The 20,194-nt window shown below is 32.3% G+C and overlaps 3 protein-coding genes across 4 annotated transcripts; 2 read left to right on the plus strand and 1 right to left on the minus strand.

The window, feature by feature from the left end:
- The first annotated feature begins 740 nt into the window (after window positions 1-740).
- LOC100787575 (uncharacterized) lies at window positions 741-4,422 on the plus strand. The gene is made up of 9 exons (XM_006591899.4): window positions 741-918; window positions 1,009-1,055; window positions 1,135-1,195; window positions 2,374-2,413; window positions 2,908-3,152; window positions 3,235-3,298; window positions 3,472-3,563; window positions 3,655-3,876; window positions 4,130-4,422. The coding sequence occupies exons 1-9, from the start codon at window positions 787-789 to the stop codon at window positions 4,262-4,264; spliced, it is 1,038 nt and encodes a 345-aa protein (XP_006591962.1). The 5' UTR covers window positions 741-786; the 3' UTR covers window positions 4,265-4,422.
- A 321-nt stretch (window positions 4,423-4,743) lies between these two features.
- Window positions 4,744-7,453, minus strand: LOC100776909 (uncharacterized). The gene is made up of 4 exons (XM_003539567.5): window positions 7,048-7,453; window positions 6,156-6,372; window positions 5,492-5,585; window positions 4,744-5,231 (listed from the first exon to the last, which is right to left on the minus strand). The coding sequence occupies exons 1-4, from the start codon at window positions 7,338-7,340 to the stop codon at window positions 4,966-4,968; spliced, it is 870 nt and encodes a 289-aa protein (XP_003539615.1). The 5' UTR covers window positions 7,341-7,453; the 3' UTR covers window positions 4,744-4,965.
- Window positions 7,454-10,459: 3,006 nt separating this feature from the next.
- Window positions 10,460-19,246, plus strand: LOC100811128 (protein RFT1 homolog). Of its 2 annotated transcripts, XM_014764372.3 has the most exons (16): window positions 10,464-10,957; window positions 11,077-11,136; window positions 11,232-11,311; window positions 11,440-11,534; window positions 12,212-12,369; window positions 12,553-12,704; window positions 13,588-13,706; window positions 14,159-14,322; window positions 14,492-14,566; window positions 15,181-15,252; window positions 16,580-16,717; window positions 17,377-17,532; window positions 18,466-18,518; window positions 18,599-18,777; window positions 18,894-18,978; window positions 19,055-19,246. In XM_014764372.3, exons 2-14 carry the CDS (start codon window positions 11,082-11,084, stop codon window positions 18,713-18,715), a joined length of 1,434 nt encoding a protein of 477 aa, XP_014619858.1. In that variant the 5' UTR covers window positions 10,464-10,957; window positions 11,077-11,081; the 3' UTR covers window positions 18,716-18,777; window positions 18,894-18,978; window positions 19,055-19,246. The 2 variants fall into 2 exon arrangements, with proteins under 2 accessions (XP_014619859.1, XP_014619858.1); XM_014764373.3 differs by lacking the exons at window positions 18,466-18,518; window positions 18,599-18,777; window positions 18,894-18,978; window positions 19,055-19,246 and having other exon boundaries at window positions 10,460-10,957; window positions 16,580-16,757; window positions 17,377-17,505.
- Window positions 19,247-20,194: the final 948 nt, after the last annotated feature.

Here is a 20,194-nt window from a genome sequence, read left to right on the forward strand (position 1 = left end):
GTTATATTACCTCGTACAAGTAACTTATAAAATTTCCTCAACTAGAATTAGCCGAGTGATTTTCATTTTCATCTTTCTAAATAAAGAAAAAAACATTTAAAATTAATACAAAATGGTCATTAAATGAGAGAAATTGTATACATATTAACATGAAGGAGATTTTTATAATCATGAAATAATGGCATAGTATAAACAATATTGATATAAAATTACATATATTTGTAGCATATCTTTTAAAATGGGGTAATTGTATATATGTTCGCATTTGGTCAATATATGTCAGATTAAAGATTTATAGGTGTATATATGGGAACGGTTAAGTAGATCAATCATTGAAAAATTTCAAATTATTCGTCCTATAAGATGTAAATCTATAAGTATTTTGATGGCCGAATAAGTTTTATGCTCAACAAAAAAGTGTAGAAGTTCATAGAAGAGACCATACTTGGGAGAAGAGACTTTTGGTACTATATAGTGGTCTAGAAGTAGAACACATGAGAGTTAATCAAACACAAACATGATTGAAATATGTAATTAAATTAAGTTGAGTTGTTAAGATACAGTTACAGGTCTAAAATAATCTTTTTCATTCATCTTACATGAACGAATGAGGACTTTTTAACACAATTATTTAACTTACCTATTTCTTTGATTTATAAATATTTTAAATTCTCTTATCAAAATCACTTAAATTTATTGTTATAACTCTTAGGTCTTTATAATATAAAGTGAAGGCGAGGTCATAAATAGTGTTCTTAGTTCAGTGGTAGAGTTTCTAAGCAACCGATGTTAGGTCACGGGTTCGAAGCCTATTTTCGTAAAAAAAATAGTCGTTTTTCTGAGCTCGTCGTTTTGGTCTTCGTGTTGTTGAAGTGCAAGGCCATGGATCCAGATCAGGGCTCTTCAAAAGCCCGGAAGGTAACTCACATACACGAAATCCCTCTCTTTCTCTGAAAATGTTAATTTTGGTTGTAATTGATGTTTGTTTGTTGTGTGTGGTTCATTCAGCTCAAGTTTAAACCCAGGAATCTCAAACCAGTCCGAACTCCCAAAACGTAATTGAGCAAATTCACTTTGAATTCCGCATAGATAGATTATTGTTAGTATCTGATTGTGGAAATTGCTTCGATGCAGCGAAGCGGATGATAAGCAGAAGGAAGATAGCGCAGTGCCTCGAGCTCTCTCGCGTCGACAAGTAAGTCTCTTTAAATCATTTCATGTTCATTACTGTGCTCCTAATAAATAATTATGGTAACTTTTGAACTGTTGTTTGGTCGCTCTGAAAATCAAAATCAATTGCTGTCAAAATAAAACTAGTTAGAACTCACCCCCTTAATTTTCATCTTAGATCGGTTAGCCAAAATGAATTATAAAAATAAGAGAAGTTCTTTTATAAAAAAGAAAATTCAAAATTCAATATTATATATTACTCAATTTTCTTTCCTTTTGTTTAAATGCTCGAAAGAAAAGGAGGTTAGAATAAAACTCAGAACGTTTATATTCGGGAATTATTTAGTCAAAAGTAGCTGTCTATCCACACTCTTTAACTACAGCTTTTATTTTCAAATAAGAATTGCGAAACTAATTATTTTTCTGTCAAACTTTAAAATATAAAGATTGCATTTCTTAATTTAGCATAATTTCGAATCTATTACTAAAAATAGTTAGTGAAGAGCGTAAATAAGTAATTGGAAGGGTTAACAAGTTTACCAATTTTTGTGTGTGCTGCTATATGTGTGAATTTGAATTGTAATCTTTTATATTAAAAAAATGCGCATAATAAAAATTTACGTGAGAACTTTTAACATAAAAGAAGGATTTTTATTTTCCTAAAAAAATAATGAATACCAAATACATGCGAGTGTGAGAGTTTTTTCAAAGATGCAGTGTTACGTACACTAAAAGGTAGTAATATAAAACAAACAATGTGGGCATGGCACCCAAAATCCCATGCGCTAGGTATATTAATAAGAGGAGCGTGCTCGTGTTCTCTAGTTACCTGAACCATAGTGAAGGTTAATGTTACGAATATCACAAGAGGATGTCATGCCTCATGTCATGTGAGGCTGCAAATTTACTCTTTTTGTCTCACAGAATAATTAAACTGTTTGCTAGGGAACTTTCTGAGAAGCTAATATTTTATTAATCCTTACCTAATTTCCCAACAATACTGTTATTGGCATTGGCACTATATCAAGCTCGATGTCAATGAGGTTGCCATAAAGACTACACGGACTTAACTCTGTTAAATTATATCAAAAGGTAGCAATTGTTATGTTAAGCTAACGAGGCTTTTTCTTTCCTTATATTTGTTCCTTTTTTCTTTCCCTTAATGCTAAAGTGTCACTGATTTGCTTTTATCTACGTTTGCAGGAAAATCCTACAAAACGCGAGCCTAAAGTGGAAACAAAATGCAAGTTTTCATTAGTTTTTGGTTGTAAATTTTCATTAGTTTTGTAAAACATTATTTGTCGTTTGTTTTCATAAACTTACATGCCAAAAGACATCGTTGAAATTATGAAAAACATTGTAGAACATTATTAATCACTCTATTTCATATGATAGTAGCATTGCTTTTTGAAAACTTTTGTGGTTAATATTGAAGATTTTGAAATTAAAGATAGTTGCTACGCATGGAGAGTATAGTTAGTATTAGTGTAAAGGGAAAAGCGTGGTTATAGTTTCAAACCAGATATAGTACATTTACATGAAATATGTTCAGCTTTTCTGTTTAACAGAGAAGTCCCATGGAAAATACTAGCCCAGCATTTTGACTGCGTGAAATATGTTGGACTCCTTCATTAGTTGACTGTGTGTCCTGGTCACAATGATAAATTACCTTCACCTTCCTGATTAATATTGTATTCATTTTGTTTGCTGCTTATTTTTGGTGTTTAAAACTTGCAGCTAGCGTGGAAGTTGCATTTAGTCTTGGAAGTTCATCACATTCCCTCAGGACATATGGCATAAGTAAATCTGTAGATAGTGGCTCGCCATCTAAATATTTTGCCAATGAGCAAATTCGTTCAAGACATTCTTCGGTTGCTACTGAGGATCAAAATTATGCTTGCATGATAGAAGTTACTGATGATGATGATGATACCACTGATGCATCTGCCAGGAAAATCAAAAGAGAGTACAAGGAACCATGGGTGAGAAATTGTCATCACCCATCTGTTCTATTCTTATCTGTATCTTGCTCATACATCTAAGCATCTGAACCTTCAACTACAGGATTATGAAAACTCATACTATCCTACTACTCTTCCTCTGAGGAAGCCAAATTCTGGAGATCCAGGTTTGCTCTCATATACATAAACAAATGAACTACTAATAGAATTAATATTCATGAAATATACTGATAAAATCCAGAAGAATATTTACAGTGTGTAGAAAATATATTCTTAGCAAGTCTCCAAAGGGTGCTTTTTTTAACAATGACAGTCATGTATTGAATTTTTTATCCGGTAGAAATTCTTGATGAGAAAGAATTTGGTGAAGCTGCTTCTAGTGCGGAGTATGATGAGAATACTGTTAATTCTGCTGCAGAACTCGGGCTCTTGGTTAGTGACTATTAATGACGTATAATGAAGTAATTGTACAAACATTACACAGCAGAAACTGTGATATAATGCATAGATATTTTTGTAACAGAAGAAGAGTCAGCAACAAAGGATGCTTTTCTTTAAGTTTCCTACTCTGCCTTTGGTCAAGCAGACTAACAAGGGGAAGGAGAAAATTGGTAAATCAACAGTATCGCAAGAGGCCACAAAGTCAAAGAGTGCCTTGGAAGAGTTGCCAAGGGGATATATGGGCAAAATGCTGGTGTACAAGAGTGGAGCAATCAAACTAAAACTAGGAGAAACTATGTTCGACGTAAGAATGTTATTTGCCCATAGTACATTTTTTTAAAAATTAAAAAAATACCCTTTTTGCTACTTGCACATCTTCTCAATTTATTATCATTACTAAAGTGCATAGTCAGTTTAGTTTTTCCCTTGTGCGTGTCCAATTTAATTGTAGAATATGTGATGCTAAAGTAGTAGATCCCGGGGGGTAAATTTATCCAATATTTTAGTTATTTTACCTTGTAACTACAATTGCATATATAATTTTGTTTCTCTTGCAGGTGTCTCCAGGTTCAAATAGTGTATCTGTACAAGATATTGTGGCGGTGAACACTGCACAGAAACAGTGTTGTAATCTTGGCGAGCTTAGGAAAAGGGTTGTTGTGGTTCCTGATCTTGATTCAATTGAACTGTAAAACACTCTAGACAAATATGACTAAGGGGCCACTTAGTAGCACAGTACCTTCTTGGCTTATGTGAATATATGTGACTAAAAAGACACCCACAATTGGCGAGTGAAAATTGGATACTAGACCTAATTTGACATTAATGAAATATCAAGTGGAAGATTGAACTCATTTTTTTGTTAATGAAATATCAAGTGGAAGATTGAACTCATTTTTTTGTTATTGTTTTCTTTTATCCATAGAAATCAATTCAGGTAATAAGGAATTTACAACCATTTATCAACATTGCTCAACTAATCAAGGGATCTACATTTTTTCTATTATTGCTTGGTCAGAAGATTTGATTCTAATCAAGGCAACCACATTAGTTTTGGATCAGCCATTTTTTATCTTATGGGAGTAAAAACCACTCGACATATAGAAAATAAAGCCGAGCTAATTATGTCAAATCACAATGAGTATGACATAACTGTAAACAATCTTGCAGATAATAAGCAAAGACTATCTATAGATAGAATTCATGCACCATATGATAGCTTACTCAGATTTTTTTTGCCTAGGAAGAAGCAAAAAGGAACAAAAAACTAATAAATCCCAAAGTTTTACCCATAGAAAATAAGGCCAAACATTCAAAGAGAATTGTAATCACATTGTTGAACTATCTCGTGCCTTGGCCATAGACAAAAGTTCTCAGCTTCTCATTGAATGAATTAGATTAAATAGAAACGATCCACCACCACCATTAGGAAGATCATTATGGAAAGCATGACAGAAACTCTCAGCTTATCTTTGGATAAATTAGATTTTCCTGCATATTTCCAGTGACGTGTACTTTGAAACAAATTCTTCATCATCTTCATAATTTTCTGAATTGCTTCCATGAGTTTGCCTTTTGCAGCATCAGATATCCGCATAAAAACATTTTTTGTATTCGGGGATTCATTGTCAACAGTTTCATTTGAGCTCCGATCTCTCTCTGCACAAAAAGTCCAAATTAATCAAATTGTGATAGCTACATAAATGTGAAAGTGTCATAGTAACACATCCAACATGTAACAAATAAAAATGAAATCAACTTTCTACCATATAATCAACATAATATGTTTTAGTTATCAGTAAAAACATAAAATGAAAACAGAAAATATTTACATTTATAGTAATAGTAAGTATGAATAAAGTAAAAGAAACCAATTCCACCTGTGAAAATATTTCAATATGCAATGTTTAAAAACCAACCTGCAGTTATTGTGCTCCTTAGCTCCCGTACAGATTCATTTTTCAGCACAGCATCCCAAAGAGATTTATCTGATGATAATGATTTTACCATCCTCTGCAGTAACAGTAAGATAATAGTTTTTCAATACCTGTAATAATTAACAAAAGTGCTCTTTACCCAAAGACTTCACTACAATCCCAGTTATTGCGTGTGTACTCATAAGATTAAGTGCACTACATTTAAAAACTTATTATAGTGCAAAACCATTTTTTGAAAAATATTATTATAGTGCAGAACCATTTTTTGAAAAACATTACTATATCAGTTCATTACGATTAGGGACTTCTCATGTAATCTACCAGAAGTTGTTTGACCTAACAAGAAACTAGGAACAATAAACTGCAGGGTTTTCGACAAAAGATTAACTAACTAAGATTGATTGAATATTAAGGGTTTCCCAAAGAACCTGGTTGTCACTTGTCACCAGATTAAAGGTCATTTACTTTATTTAATTCTAGAATAAACAGGACATACAATGCTCTGCTGTCCAATATTTCTGTATGCAGATCAACATGTTTCTATGAATTTAGCAACTAAAATAAAGTGATTAAAACTTTATTCATAAATCTATACAAACATTTTAGTTTCTTTATTAAAACAAGAGTCATAGACCATAAATTGCACCTGAACACATGCATCACTCTGCAATAAATGAACTGCGAAAGTAACTTTATCAAAAACATCAGTTTGTAACATTCTTGGATTATATGAAGAGAGGGAGGGTTCTTTCCAGTCTGTCTCTGATCCATCTGAAAAAACTTGGTCAACTAAAGAAGTATTTGTGACATGATCTACTTCATCTACGTTCCTAACATACTGGCGTGAAGCAGACCCAAAGACCCTGCATATAAATAAAATTGTAAAAAATACTAAATAGTAATATTCCTAGAACCTATTTTAAGAGTTTTTATTCTTTATGCCACGCATACCCTTTAGAAAGGCAGTGCAGAAATTAAAATAGTGAAATATTGCAATAACTAAAATAGTAGGGGAAAAAGGGGACCAAAGAAAGCACCAATTCTGAATTTCCGCTAGAAATCCCATAATTTTGCTTGCACTAAATAACAACAAATTACGCCTACACCATTCATCAATTTTTTTTCCTGATACCCCTCTCCTTTTTACTGGACACTTGCCTCTTCAATTGTTTGAAATACCCTACACTTTTTTTTATCCATAAGATTTGAAAGCAGCTACTAAGAGATTTACAACAACTCAGGTACCTTATTCAAAATCAACTGAGTTAGAAGGCCCTATACTATCTATCTATGTTAAGAAGAAAAACAAGTGATCATGTGCAATTTCAAGTAAACTCAGGTGTATAATTTGCTGATCAGAGTAATGATATAAAGACACTCATATATCACAAACACTTATATGAAACATTGTTTTCTTTTTATTTCTCTCGTCTTGTCAAATCATACAAGTCATATACCTACACTTCTCTTGGTGTCAAGTAATATATGGGTGTTTATGTATTTTTTTTACAAATAATGCTACAAAAAAGGTTGCTTACTGTTGAAGAGTAATGAGAGCATTTTCAACATCAGAGTCAGAAGGAACGGGCCCAAAAATGGCATCACCATCACCATCATTTTGGGCATGGCTGTCTGGGAAAAAAGACGGTAACGGGGAGAGATTAGGTAACGGGGAGAGATTCATATTATTGTGAGAAGAAGACAAATAGACGTGCTTTAATGATGATTTGATCTTGCGGGTATGACTAGAAGTAGAAGAAGAAACCCTGAGAAGGGATTGTTGCAAACTGCTACTGATACTGTCAGGAGCCCCAAGCCGCCTGCAAAACATTTTCGGTTAGGAGTAAATAACACACACTCGCGCACCCACAGCTTTCCTATATTATTGTTTTGTTTCTATCTCAACTCAACACACACAAACACAAGTGGGTTTATACTTTATATTAGCATGCAATGATCCCGCGAAGAATCACAACAGACAATATTACTTAATCCCTTTTATGTTATTTGTTATTGGTTCTGTTATGTAACCATCTCAGTATACATAGTATATAGCGGAGAGTTGAACTAACATTAAGTTTGATTGAAACTTAAAGATTATAAATGTAACAGGATTGAATTTGTCAACAAAAAAATTCTAACAGATTTAATTATATTCAACTAAGAATTAAATTGTTTGCATCCTTATTTATTATTTTAATGTGGGTCGTTAATGTATATTTGAATCTGATTTAATCAATAATGAATCTAATTATATTGATGAATACACAGTCACTGGCTTAGTTAGATTTAATATCTAAAGAATTATATTAAATATTAAAGAAAAATTAAAATAGTTTTAAATTCAACCCACTATTTTTCCTTTGTTACAAGAAGAAACAAAGATTCTCTAAAAAAAGAACAGAAAGGAAATTAATCCCTAGGAAAATGAATTTTCACAGCGTCTGCTTCTAAGCACACTAGAAAATCAGGTGAAGGTTCTTGAAGAATAACCAACTATTCAATAGTTGTAGCACTTAACTTAGGTCCATTCCGAGTGATTTTCTTGTTTTCAGTTTCAAAATTATTAAAAATTAAATCTATGTTTTGAGTTGTCAGTTTTAATTTTAATTTTAAATTTTAAAAATTTATTGTAAATTAAAAATAGATAGAATAAGTCTACTATTCTATTTTACAGCGCTTCATTATGAAAGAAATCATGCAATATGAAAAAATATAAAAAAAATAATGAAACATAATACAAAATAATTAAAAAGTAATAAAAAAAATTGTACAACTGTGTTGCAAGTGCGGCATTTTTGGTTCCCCTCTCTGAGCATGTGTTGCAAGGAAAAAGTTCAACTTTTGAGCCAAAAGCTTACAAATCATAAGAATTTCATTGTTGAACTAAAGGGGGCAGTTAGCTGCTTATGATCTAGGTCAACACATTAATTAAGAATATTGTCCTTTATAATTTTTCATCATCAGATTGATGAATTGGATTTTCTACATAAGCTCTAACAAAATGTTACAATTAGTTTTAAACTATTTCTTTAGAAAAGTAAGGATAGAATTGTCTTTTTAATAAAAAAATTGATTTTTCCCCTAAAAATAAGGTATTCCCATAACTAAAAGTGAGAGATTAACTCTAGAGAAATAGTCAAAGTGAGTTTTACCTCTCCTAAAATACATAATCGAACCTAAATGAACCATATACTGTTATCATATTCGTTTGTTTTTGTACTACTTTGATTCTGACTGTGATATACCATTTAGTTTAGTATGAAAGAGAAATTTTCACGTTAATATTTCAGCTATGTTCTGTTACCCTTCGAAAGTGGGTTTCTAGAAAATAAATTTGCAGTTTTATTAAAATTTAATATATACCATTGAACACTAATTGGTTTCTTAGAAGACAGCTTTGATTGGATAATTGTTTTAGAATCACCCATGTTTTCATCTTGGATGTTCAAAATAGCTTATCACTCCTTTTTTTTTTTTTAAAAAAACAATATTGCATCTGTTTGGTTGTTCTGTTTCAATTGATAATTTCAATACATGTCTATTACCCTATTTATATGTGTAGAACAGATTTGTGATAGAATTGTATACTAATGTTACTTAGATATTTTCCTTCTTGTATGATTATTTATGCATCAACATTTTTTTTATATCAACTTTTATACTCTAAATGAAGTTTAGGATTGATGAATAAAGATAAGAGAAATTGCTATGAAATGGAAAAGATAATGATGTAGATTACTAGAACATAAGGGGAGATGTTCACCACCGTTCATGTCAAGGACTAAGTCAATAATTTATTATGATATTATTGTTATTTTGATTTTGATATAACATATCATTATTTCAACTCTTTCACCCAATTGATCAAACAATTATTCTCACTTTAATATTACACTTATTTCAAATGTAGACTTATGATTAAGTCAATAGGACCTTTGTCACAAGATTGACATTTGATAAACAATAATGACCATATGCATACTGTTGTATGCAACAAAGATTTGCTCAATCCAATCATAGTGTCAAGATGAACAACACATAGGAATTTCTATGGGCTAAACAAAGACCATCAAGTCACCTTACACTTAGGAATTTCTATGGGCTAAATAGAGATCATCAAGTCACCTTGACCTATGATGGCCAGAGTGTATCCGTGCTGACCATCTTTAGAAACAGTAGCGATCCAAAATCTTTCCTAAAATGACACTCATTATACCATTAAGTACCAAATTCAGTTACCTTCAAGGTGACGCTGAATCAATATAAAGTCATTTGCAACAACTTGATAAGTTACTCAACAATATACTTAATCAGTGCAAAGGCACATTTATCTGTCAAATCTTTAAATTCTTCTATTTCTCACATGAACTTATTATTAATTCTAGGATGTATCATGTAATATGTATTATTTTATGAAAGAGAAAAGGTTCACTCACTTGATTTTGAAAGATGTTGTGGAATGCCGCATTGTATACAATGATTGGAAAAAAAACAACAAAAATTGACTCTGGATGAAAAGCTGGATTACAAAATTTGCAGCCTAACATCCAATCCAAATTATCTTTCAATTTTCTTGATCCAACAATTAATTATGTTTTGTTTTGGTTAGTTTTATAACTTTAATACAATCTAATTGTGACAATGTAACTTTTTGTAAATAAACAATTTCTTTTATGGTTGGAATCTTGTTACAAACAATATTTTTAAATTTATCATTTATCAATTGACAGTATATAATAACTGTTTTGTTTTGTTTGATCTTCAAATTAATTTTAACTTGTTGATTATAAATTTTTGCTCTCATTTACTTAATTTCAAATCGAGTACAAAATAATTTTATATAATATTATAACTACATTTATATATTTAATTTTACATTTTAACTGTGCGTGGCACATGTGCTGAACTAGTTTGTTACGTAATCCTCCCATTTATTTACGTGTTTTTGGTTCTGTTCCCTGGTGTGTTGTTCAACCCTGTCCTTTCCTCCTCGTGTATAATCAATCATTGTTATAATGGGTGTGAATTTCCAGACTAACCATGCAGTGTGGGAGACTTGTTTCCCACTCCTAAGTTGGGAAACAGTACACATAGAGTAGAGCAATAAGGAAAAAAAGAAAACCATGCTGCAGGTTCTCACTCGAGCAGCATGACTGGAGAAATTTGAGTTTTTCTAATTTGTATCACTAGACCAGAAGAGTCATACGAAAATCCTACCAATTGGAGCAGCGTGCGTGACTTAGTAATTTCGCCGAACATCCTTCCTGCAGTAGTCTATGATATGAACCTTGAGTTGTTGTGGAATTTATAATATAATTCTTCAAAATCAAACGCTTCCACTTCATATATTATCGCCTCACCGTGGCCGCAATTCACCGGAACCTCTTCTTCATCCTCCACCGTCCTCTCCTCCTCGGTAAGCTAAGCTAAGCAAAGCTAAACTAGGTATTTCACTCTCTCTCTCTCTCTCCGATGCCCTATCCAAAACGTACCAGATACGTCTACATTTCCAAATCATCTAACATATGTTCTATCTGATCCAAGAATCGTTTTCATTTCCGCAGTTGCCATGTCGAAGGATAAAGACGCTACCAATCTTTCACGCACCTTCAAGTACCTATTAGGTCAGCGCCATCTCACCAATTTACATTTCAAATACATTAGACATGTGATGTGATATGCTTTTTATTTCTGATATTTCCCCATATCATGAATCCAGCTACTCAGTTCTTATCAAGAGGAATTCCATTCATATTCAATACATGGATTGTAAGGCATCTTACACAAGAGGACTATGCGGTAACTCTTTTTCCATACTCACTTTATCTCCATCTTCCCCCTTTTCTTCTGGATTTCTTTATTTGGTTGTCATTCTGAGTTGCATCATAAGCTTTATTTTTGATAAAAAATTATTTTCTTTGGTGCAGCTGTATGCAGTGCAGTTTCATCTGTTAGTCACATGTATTTTATTTCTTAGCCGGGAGGGCTTTCGACGAGCATGCTTGCGGATGGACCTCAAATGGTGATCCCTTATGATTTTCTAATTCTATTATGTAGGAATAAGTGTATGTTAAAGAAATTGTGTCCCTCACTTCTTCTTAAATGTTAGATGTACAATGAAAACTGACTGAATGAGAACAGCTGTTTGTCTGTTAGTCCATTAGACTAGCTTGTTAGTTAGAAGAGAATGGCTACATAAATAGGCAAAATCAGATTGTGGGGAGGGCATTCACTGTATTTGACTGGTTTGTGAGTGATTGGGCTTCTTCCATGCTTGATGATGAAGAATTTGTTAGTTCTTTTGATGCCACTTTGATTATGCTTGTATGGTTGTGGGCTACTTTTTGCAACATGCTTCAAAAGGAAAATGAGTTTTGTGTTAGGTTTAAAGCTACTGATTCATAAGTGAGTGCTGATTGTTTTATGATGCTTTGGATAAACAATGTTACTGGCTGGAGAACAAATATGTGCTGGAATTATATTTAAAAACCTGTTTATAGTTTGGTTGAAAGATCTAGTAAATAGTTGAATTGAGTCTCTCAATTCTTTGATAGTTTAGAATACTATGTATTTAAAAAAATATTATAATTCAAATAATGTGAATTAAGGGTTTATATCTTTCATTTATTTTATTTTTTTAATTCAGTTTTCCCACACTCGAGTGAGCTTCATTTGTAATATGTATTTTTTATGTTATAGTGATGGCACTTCAATGGGAGATGTTGTGAAGCTAATGAAAGTAGTGTGGATGAGTTTTCCACTTGGAATATTTATTACAGTTGTAGTATGCCTTTTTGTCTTCTGGTGGCAACAAATAAGTTATTCTAGTCCACATGGGCAAGCTATCTTGATCAATGGTAATCAAATCTAGTTTTTTGTCATTTCTATACTTTTGTTTTCCTTTTATGGTTTATTAATGATTTTTGCCATAATCTTATCTCCATTCGAAATGTATGAAACCAAATATCCTTAAATAACTCTTCAATATATCAAATGAGGTAAATTTTGAAATTTTGAGTGAATTTCACTTGTTGTGCCAGGTTTTGCATGCATTTTGGAGCTCCTGGCTGAGCCGGTGTATATTCTTTCACAGAACTTGGTCTTGCTTGAATTACGGCTGATGGTTGAGACTGTTGCTACTCTGTCGTGGTGCTTGACAATGTATTTTCTAATTGTGAAGCAAACTGGAATTGTAAGAGCTTTAGTTATACTGAGCCATATATTTTGATCTTTACTTTACTTATTGTTCAGCAGAAAGTCAGTACTTTTTCTGTTATGCTTGGAACATGCTAATGACTAATTGATTATTGGACTGACTTCTATTTTGCTAGTTACTGTTGTTTCAGCAAATTACTGTTGATTTTCTTTTTTGTTTACTAACATTTGTTCATACATATTAGACCATTGAAACACCAGACCAAAGGTTATATTCTTTTTTGCTCATTTAAATAATTCATTTGTTACTTTCTTGAATCTTGATGAATTGAAGGTTGTTCAGATGAATCAGACATGTAATCCAATCACAGAAAGTAAATGTTGTAGAAAATAGAGAAAACAACTACTTCACTAAAAATATAAATCAATTTGGATATAGATGTTTTCTTCATGTCTAGAATTTCCAAGGGACTTTTTGGTTACTGCTTAGAGGAAATGTTTTCTGTTTTTTATTTTTTAGTTTCACTTTGTTTTCTGTTTTTTTGAAGTTTGTACAGGAAAAAGTGAATACAAAAAACAATAAAAAATTGTTTTCATTGTTTGCTATACTAACTTTTGAAAACATGAGGGAAAACAGAAGCCGTTTTCTTAAACCAAACAGCCCCTGATATTAGTACTATTGAAATTTGATTTGAATTTTTGCTGACACACACACATAGATATGTATTAGATAAAAAAAAAAGTCCAAATAAAAAACCTATTAAAATGTTTAATATTACTTATGATAATGCTATAATGGATTATGGATCATCTCTCCTATAAGCTTATGCTATTAGGTGGAGACTCAATAAATGTTTTATATTTCTAACAGATACATCCATGTAAATGCAACTGATTCAGAGTTGAATGACCATTTTCAGGAAAAATCAATCATATTTGCATTGTCACAGTCTGCATATGGAGCTTGCTTATTTCTTGGTTATTGGGGCTATCTTTTGCTTTCCCAAAAATTTAGGGTTTCTTACCTTTTTCCATTCAGGTATAGCTATTTTGTTGTCATAAATATCTCTACAAGGATGTTACATGATATTTTTTTATCATTTTCTCTTCCAAAAGAAGATAAAGCAAATTAATAATATTCTGATTGTCTGTGAATCTAGGACCTAGATAGTCACTTATGGAGAGGACTCTAGGAATTATATTGATTTTGCTCTAGTTAACCACAGAAATCAATTTTCTACGTTAAGATGCTCTAAGCAATGGTCTAATGAGCTTGCTTAGAATTAGAAATATGATAGGCTTGATCTTCGAAAGTCATTGTGAAGGGGTCGTGTTTGCAAGATGCTACCCCCTGTAATATTTCTTGCTCATAGTGATTTTTTTTGTTTCTCCTGATATATGCCTCTAGTTTGCTGTAGGTTGAACTGTGTTTAATTTCATATCTATTTCTTTCAGCCTTATTTTCTGATGAATGCCTGGTTATAATTATAGAGAAGGAAAAGTGATTGATTTTGACCGGCAGTTGTCCAAGATGTGTATGCTGTTTACCTTTCAATCCTTTCGAAAATTGATCCTTCAGGAAGGAGAAAAGATAGTACTTGTATGGTTGGATACACCATATAATCAAGCAGTATATGGCCTTGTGGACAAGTTTGGTTGGTATTTGGTTTGGGTAATTTGTTTCAGAAAGCTTAATTTTTATGTTCTAAATTTATTTGCATTAAGATTTAATAGCGTTTCTTATTTTTTTGAGAAAAATGATGAATGTTCCTTACCTGAATGCGTTTGTCTTTTCTTTTTTGAAAAAAAATCACCACCTTTCAGGTAGCTTAGTGGTGAGACTTGTCTTTTTACCTTTTGAAGAAAGTTCATATGCAACATTTGCCAGGTCCACTTCAGGTTCTATTTCTCTCTTGTTTACTTGATGTTTGGACCAGAAAACCTGCATGTCTAGCATTCATTTAACTATTGTTTGCTTCTTCTTTAGTTTTGTTTCTTCCTTTTGTCTGTTTCTTCATATTGCATATTTCTTTTGGGGTGTAATTCTTAATTTGCCCCTCATTTCTCTCTCCTTCATTTACCTCGGTAGTTGTATTTGTCTATTAGGTTTAAGTATCAGTACTCTCATTTTTTGACTCAAACTATAATACTTTAAGAAATTGATCAAACAAAGTCAATTTATTAAATGAGACAATAAGGTGGGATGGGCTTCAGCATATGCTAGCATTATATAACTTATATCATGCCGTGGAGAGATATATCTAATTATCTATTTTTATATAGTATGTGCATGACATTCTTTTAGGTCACATGCATTAAAGTCTTGGTCATGATTTCTTGAGTATGTTAAGAATATTCTATCTAGACTTCTTTTAATTTTCTTTTCTAAGCATATCAGACTGAGTTTCTTTCATATTAAATAATAAATTTTAATGTTTTGGGTTTGGCATAAATCCATAGCGAAATTGTTTTCAATTTCACAAACTGAAATATGTTTTGGTCATTCCTGACAGGACAATATCCAGGAAAAAGCAAGAAATTGGGAAACGGCGTGACAGAATCTCTGAAGTTAGTTTTGTTGATTGGTATGTCTCTTCATTTAATTTCATATTTTTTCCTGGATACATATTTCTTAGTTTTCCTGTTATTCAGTGAAAAGAAATTATTTCTGGTCCTTATTTGAATGAGATGCAAATTTACCGGTATCTTAGTTTGACTAAGAATGATCAATGGTTCTGCAAAGATTGCAAAAGAAATGTTGATGTTGAGTCTTCCTCAACATAGTTCACTTAAGTTGTATCTAGACATAAATTACTTAATAAGCATATTTGATGCTATGTTGTGTCATTGCCTAATATTCAGTTTGCTGTAAAAGGCTGTATTGAATCATCCTTTTGTCATCTGCAAAAATAAGAAAACTTAAACCTATGTGTTTCTCTCATTTTCCTGTATTCATTTCTTTTGTGATAATTGAGAAAAAAGAATGAAAGAAAGCTTGAATCTAACTCTTTGAGACTGTTACCCTTCCCATTGGATGAGTATTGAGTGGACATACTAGACAAGATAGAATTAGAGGAACATGTGCATTAGAGAAAAATTTTAGTACCTACTGTAGAAAAAATGGTAGAATTTCTTGTTTTGGCTTGTGTGGAGAAGACAAGGGGAGTAGATCACATGGAAAGTAACCCTAACGTCTAACACTAGAGGTAGAACCATAGAAGGAAGACCGAGTAAAACTATATGCCAAACCATTAAGAAGGATTTAGAGGTCAACAATTTGCCAATGTAAATGAATCACAATAGAACACTATGGCGTTGTTTGGCTGATGCAGCCAACCTCATCTAATAGAAAAAGGGTTTGTTTGTGATTGTTGTTGACCCTTCCCCTTGGAAAACTAAATAGAAAATAAAAGAAGGATATAAATATGTGAATGGAGTTCCTTTTAGCTTGACCTCAGTTACTGGTATGGCATGCCATAAGGAAGAGCCTTTTCATGAGAAACTGGAAAACATGTGGTCTGCTTGGTGATTGGCATTTGAGGACATAATTTGATACAAACAATAATACTAGATGATCCCAAAATGAGGATAAGACATAAATCTGGTTTGCACGAAATTTGGAGAATTAATACTTTTTATCATCGTAATGACAACTACACAACTTTTTTTGTCGCAACTCACAAGCATCAATTATGAGAAGCTGCATGACTTCATCTGAGTTTAGGTGCCTGCATAATCTTTCCCCTCTAAAACTCAAATTGAACAACTTATGCAGTTGTAAAGACTAAAGAGTTGTATAAATAGCTTTATTTTTGTTTTCCACATGGGAAAAGACGTTGCAGACATGTTATGCCTTAAATTGCATATTTTATTGTTTCTTTGTGGTATAATATCCAGCTTTATGTTTTGCAGGCCTTGTTTTTATGGCATTTGGTCCAAGTTATTCTTATTCACTCATTAGATTGCTTTATGGTGAAAAATGGAGTGATGGAGAAGCATCAACTGCCCTCCGCTGTTATTGCTTTTATGTCATTGTTTTGGCCATGAATGGTGATTTTCCTTGTCGCTTGTTGCTCATTTTTTTTATTCTGTAAGTACATTGATTATTTGCAGGTTACAACCATGACATCTCATGTTTTTAATTCTTCATATAATCTAATTTTTTTACACACTTGTTTATAGGTATTTTCTTAATTTAATAGGAACTAGTAAATGTGTTAGATAAGCTCTATTAGCAGTTAGGTCCTGTTTGGATAAACTTCTCCATATACACTTATAGGAGAGGAAAATAAGAAGGTAAAATGCATTGAATCATTTGTACTCTTCTATGTTTTTCTTTCTATAATTCTTAGCCAGTTTCTATCAAAATGGTAGTTGGGGGGTGGGGGATGTATATTTAAATTTGGGTATGGTTGAAGTTGAAACCTACTTATATATTTTATACACTTGAAGGAAGACTGTTACTTGTTAGCCAATATAATGCTATATTTTTGGTATTCTAAGTCAAATTGTTCAATGAGTAGCAATGCTGCTTGTGTATGTGATTCACTTGAATGCCTTGCCTTATATTTGTTGATAAAATAACAATCTGAACTGAAATAGTGTTAATTCAACACTCATTTTACATTTATTTTCCTTGTTTATGACTAGCTCGCTGGAGGATCAAATTCTTCATTTTCATAATTATAATATTTCTTTCCTTGCTTCAGGAACCTCTGAAGCCTTTATGCATGCAGTTGCAACAGAGAGCCAACTCAAGCGTTCAAATGATTCACTACTTGTTTTCTCTTTGATCTATATAGTTTTGAATGTTCTGCTAATAAGGTCAGCTGGGGCAGTTGGCTTGATTATGGCAAATTCTCTCAGTATCCTTTCTATTCCTTACAGTTATTTATTTCATGCTATTTCACAATTTACATTTGTTTTTTCCTTATGGTAAGTCATGTGGGGGCTCAAACATTTTAGTTATTACGTATATAACCCCTATTGATCAAAATGAAGGTTAAAAGAAAATTATGATGTAAATGTGAAAGAGATTATCAGTGAAAATAAATAAGGGCATTTTTCACCAAAAGGATAAAAATAAATTGAAAGAGAGAACCAAATAAAGGAAATATTCCATCTCTTGGGTTAATTGTGTATTTTACTCATTATATTAAGATAATCAACATGCTGAATTGAGTTCCTTTTCTTTTTGAATCTTCCATCTAAATGCAGCTCAATAGCAAATAAAGAATTGCCCTCGTATGCCAAAAAATAAAAGGAAATGTAACAACCATTACTTGACGATTTTGTGCCTGTGAGAAACAATGATTAGGAATTTGTGTATTCTGTTATTAGCATTGGCTTTTCAGCTCTTGATTATGGTGATTGAGAACTGTGTGTAGGTAATGAGAAAATTCCCGGTTGCTACATATTTATATGATCTCTATGTTCTATAATATGGAGGCATAGACACGTTAGATCAAATGGCTGCTGTATTGTCTAATAGCATGTTTTATGATATTTTTGCCTAGACAATTAACGTTGACAGAATTTGAGCATACCAATTTGTTATTTTACAGCTAGACTCAGTAACCTAGATACTTCTGCATAAGCTGCTAAAATCTAATGCCATTATTAGTTCAACTATTACCAGCATACCAATAAGATACTGAAGGATTTCTACAAATGCTCCCTGTGTTGATCTCCCAGGAATTTTATGTGTTCCCTGTCAGTTCAACCTTTGATTTCCATATTTAATTTGCATCATTTGTGGAAAAGAAAAAGTCTTCTATGGTTACTTGACTCAACTAAAGATATGACCTTGAGGATTTTATACTCTGCTATATTCATAAAGAATTACTTCCAGGTATGGCTATTAGCTTTGATTTGGCTGACTGTAATTTGATGCTAATTCTGACCCCGGATTTCTTAATCTTTTGTCCACAGGGATCTTCCTCGTTTTCTTTCTATGGTTGCTTGCCGTCAGGATGGATTGCTCTGTTACTTTCAGGCGTAATCACTCTCATTTCTGAGAATGTACTTTTGGACCGAGATAATTTCTAGCCATCATTTATCCTCCATCTCTCTGTTGGGCTGGTTTGCTTCTGTGTGTCATCATATGTGATGTATATTCTTATTTCCTTTATTTGTTTATTTTTTTGACTTCTAAGATCTTGTGTTGAATATAATTGTTTTTTTCTTGTTTCTTTTTTTAGTTAATTTAACTTTTTTTGTCTTTTAGCTATTGCCGGGAAAAACCTTTCATCAGAAGAATTATTCGCTTTAATGATCATGTGGACTGAAGATTTCTGCAATATAACTTTGAGGTGAGTTTTGTTTCTTTGAAACAACTAACTTTTTAAGATTTATCCTTTGATATGATAAATAGCAATTCTGGTGCAGTTAGTAGAAGATGATGGATTGCCAGTTAGTTTTCTATAGGCTATATCCTAAGCAGCAGAATAGTGGCAGACATAACCTCACCACTACCGGTACAAATTTTGGTATATGTATAATACAGTATTTACATTAGCCATGTTTTTCTATAAACTATTGACATAATGAATTCAAAATGACAATGAGTTCTTTGTGGTTTCTGCGGTGTCTATTTATCTAAATTCTTGGCGATATTAAGCAGCGTGTATGGTGTACTGTATACATAACAAATTTGGATGTGACGTGTATAAAAGAGAGAAGAATAATGTTCTCTATTATTCCTCTAATTCTTACCGGCATACTTTCTGGAAGGTTTCATATTGCATCTTCTTATGAGGGAGTACTAGTGTATATGCATTACATCTAGCTCCAGTAAAAAAATGTAATACATTTAATTTGTAATAAACAAAAGATTCCGCATGCGCGTTTCATGCTTGTGGTCATAGTGTTTAAAGTTGAAAAGGTCATTGGATTTTCCTTTTTGCTTTCTGTATTAATAGAGATTCGGCATAATTGCTTTTCATTTTGATTTTGTTGCTTAAAAATATTAATTGTTTCTTTTCAAGGACAAAGGTGGTGTAGAGAGATCAAGGCTCTATGGTCAAGCATTATGGTTTTTCAATGTTGTAAATTATAGACCAAACACTATTTGATTATAACACCACCAGCATCAAAGGCCTCTAGTCGCCACGTCAAGCATCAAATAGAAAACGAGGGGATGCTAAATTTTAGGTTTCATGACCTTGAGTTATTTGTGCGTATTGTAGATACTTGGGAAAGGTATTACGAAACACCTTTTTTAATGACGACATTATAGTATCAAAAATTTCCTAGGGCTTTACCGTTTATTTATTTCAAATACTTTAGATTCTTTTAATTCAATAGACGATTAAGATACTGAAGAGAGGACGAAAAATGGAGAGAACGTAGACGAGATAAAATAGATGGCAATTATAAGTGTAAGCTAAAATGAAATAAAATAGCAGATTATGTCCCTAATACATTTATAAAGCAATGGCGTCAATCACAAAATAAAAAATCGGCAAATTGCTCTTCTATTTCTCAAGCTTTAACTAAATTAGGGTAAATTACATTGACACTCCTGTA

This window comes from Glycine max, chromosome 12 (genome assembly GCF_000004515.6).
Source record: "Glycine max cultivar Williams 82 chromosome 12, Glycine_max_v4.0, whole genome shotgun sequence".
NCBI lineage: Eukaryota > Viridiplantae > Streptophyta > Magnoliopsida > Fabales > Fabaceae > Glycine > Glycine max.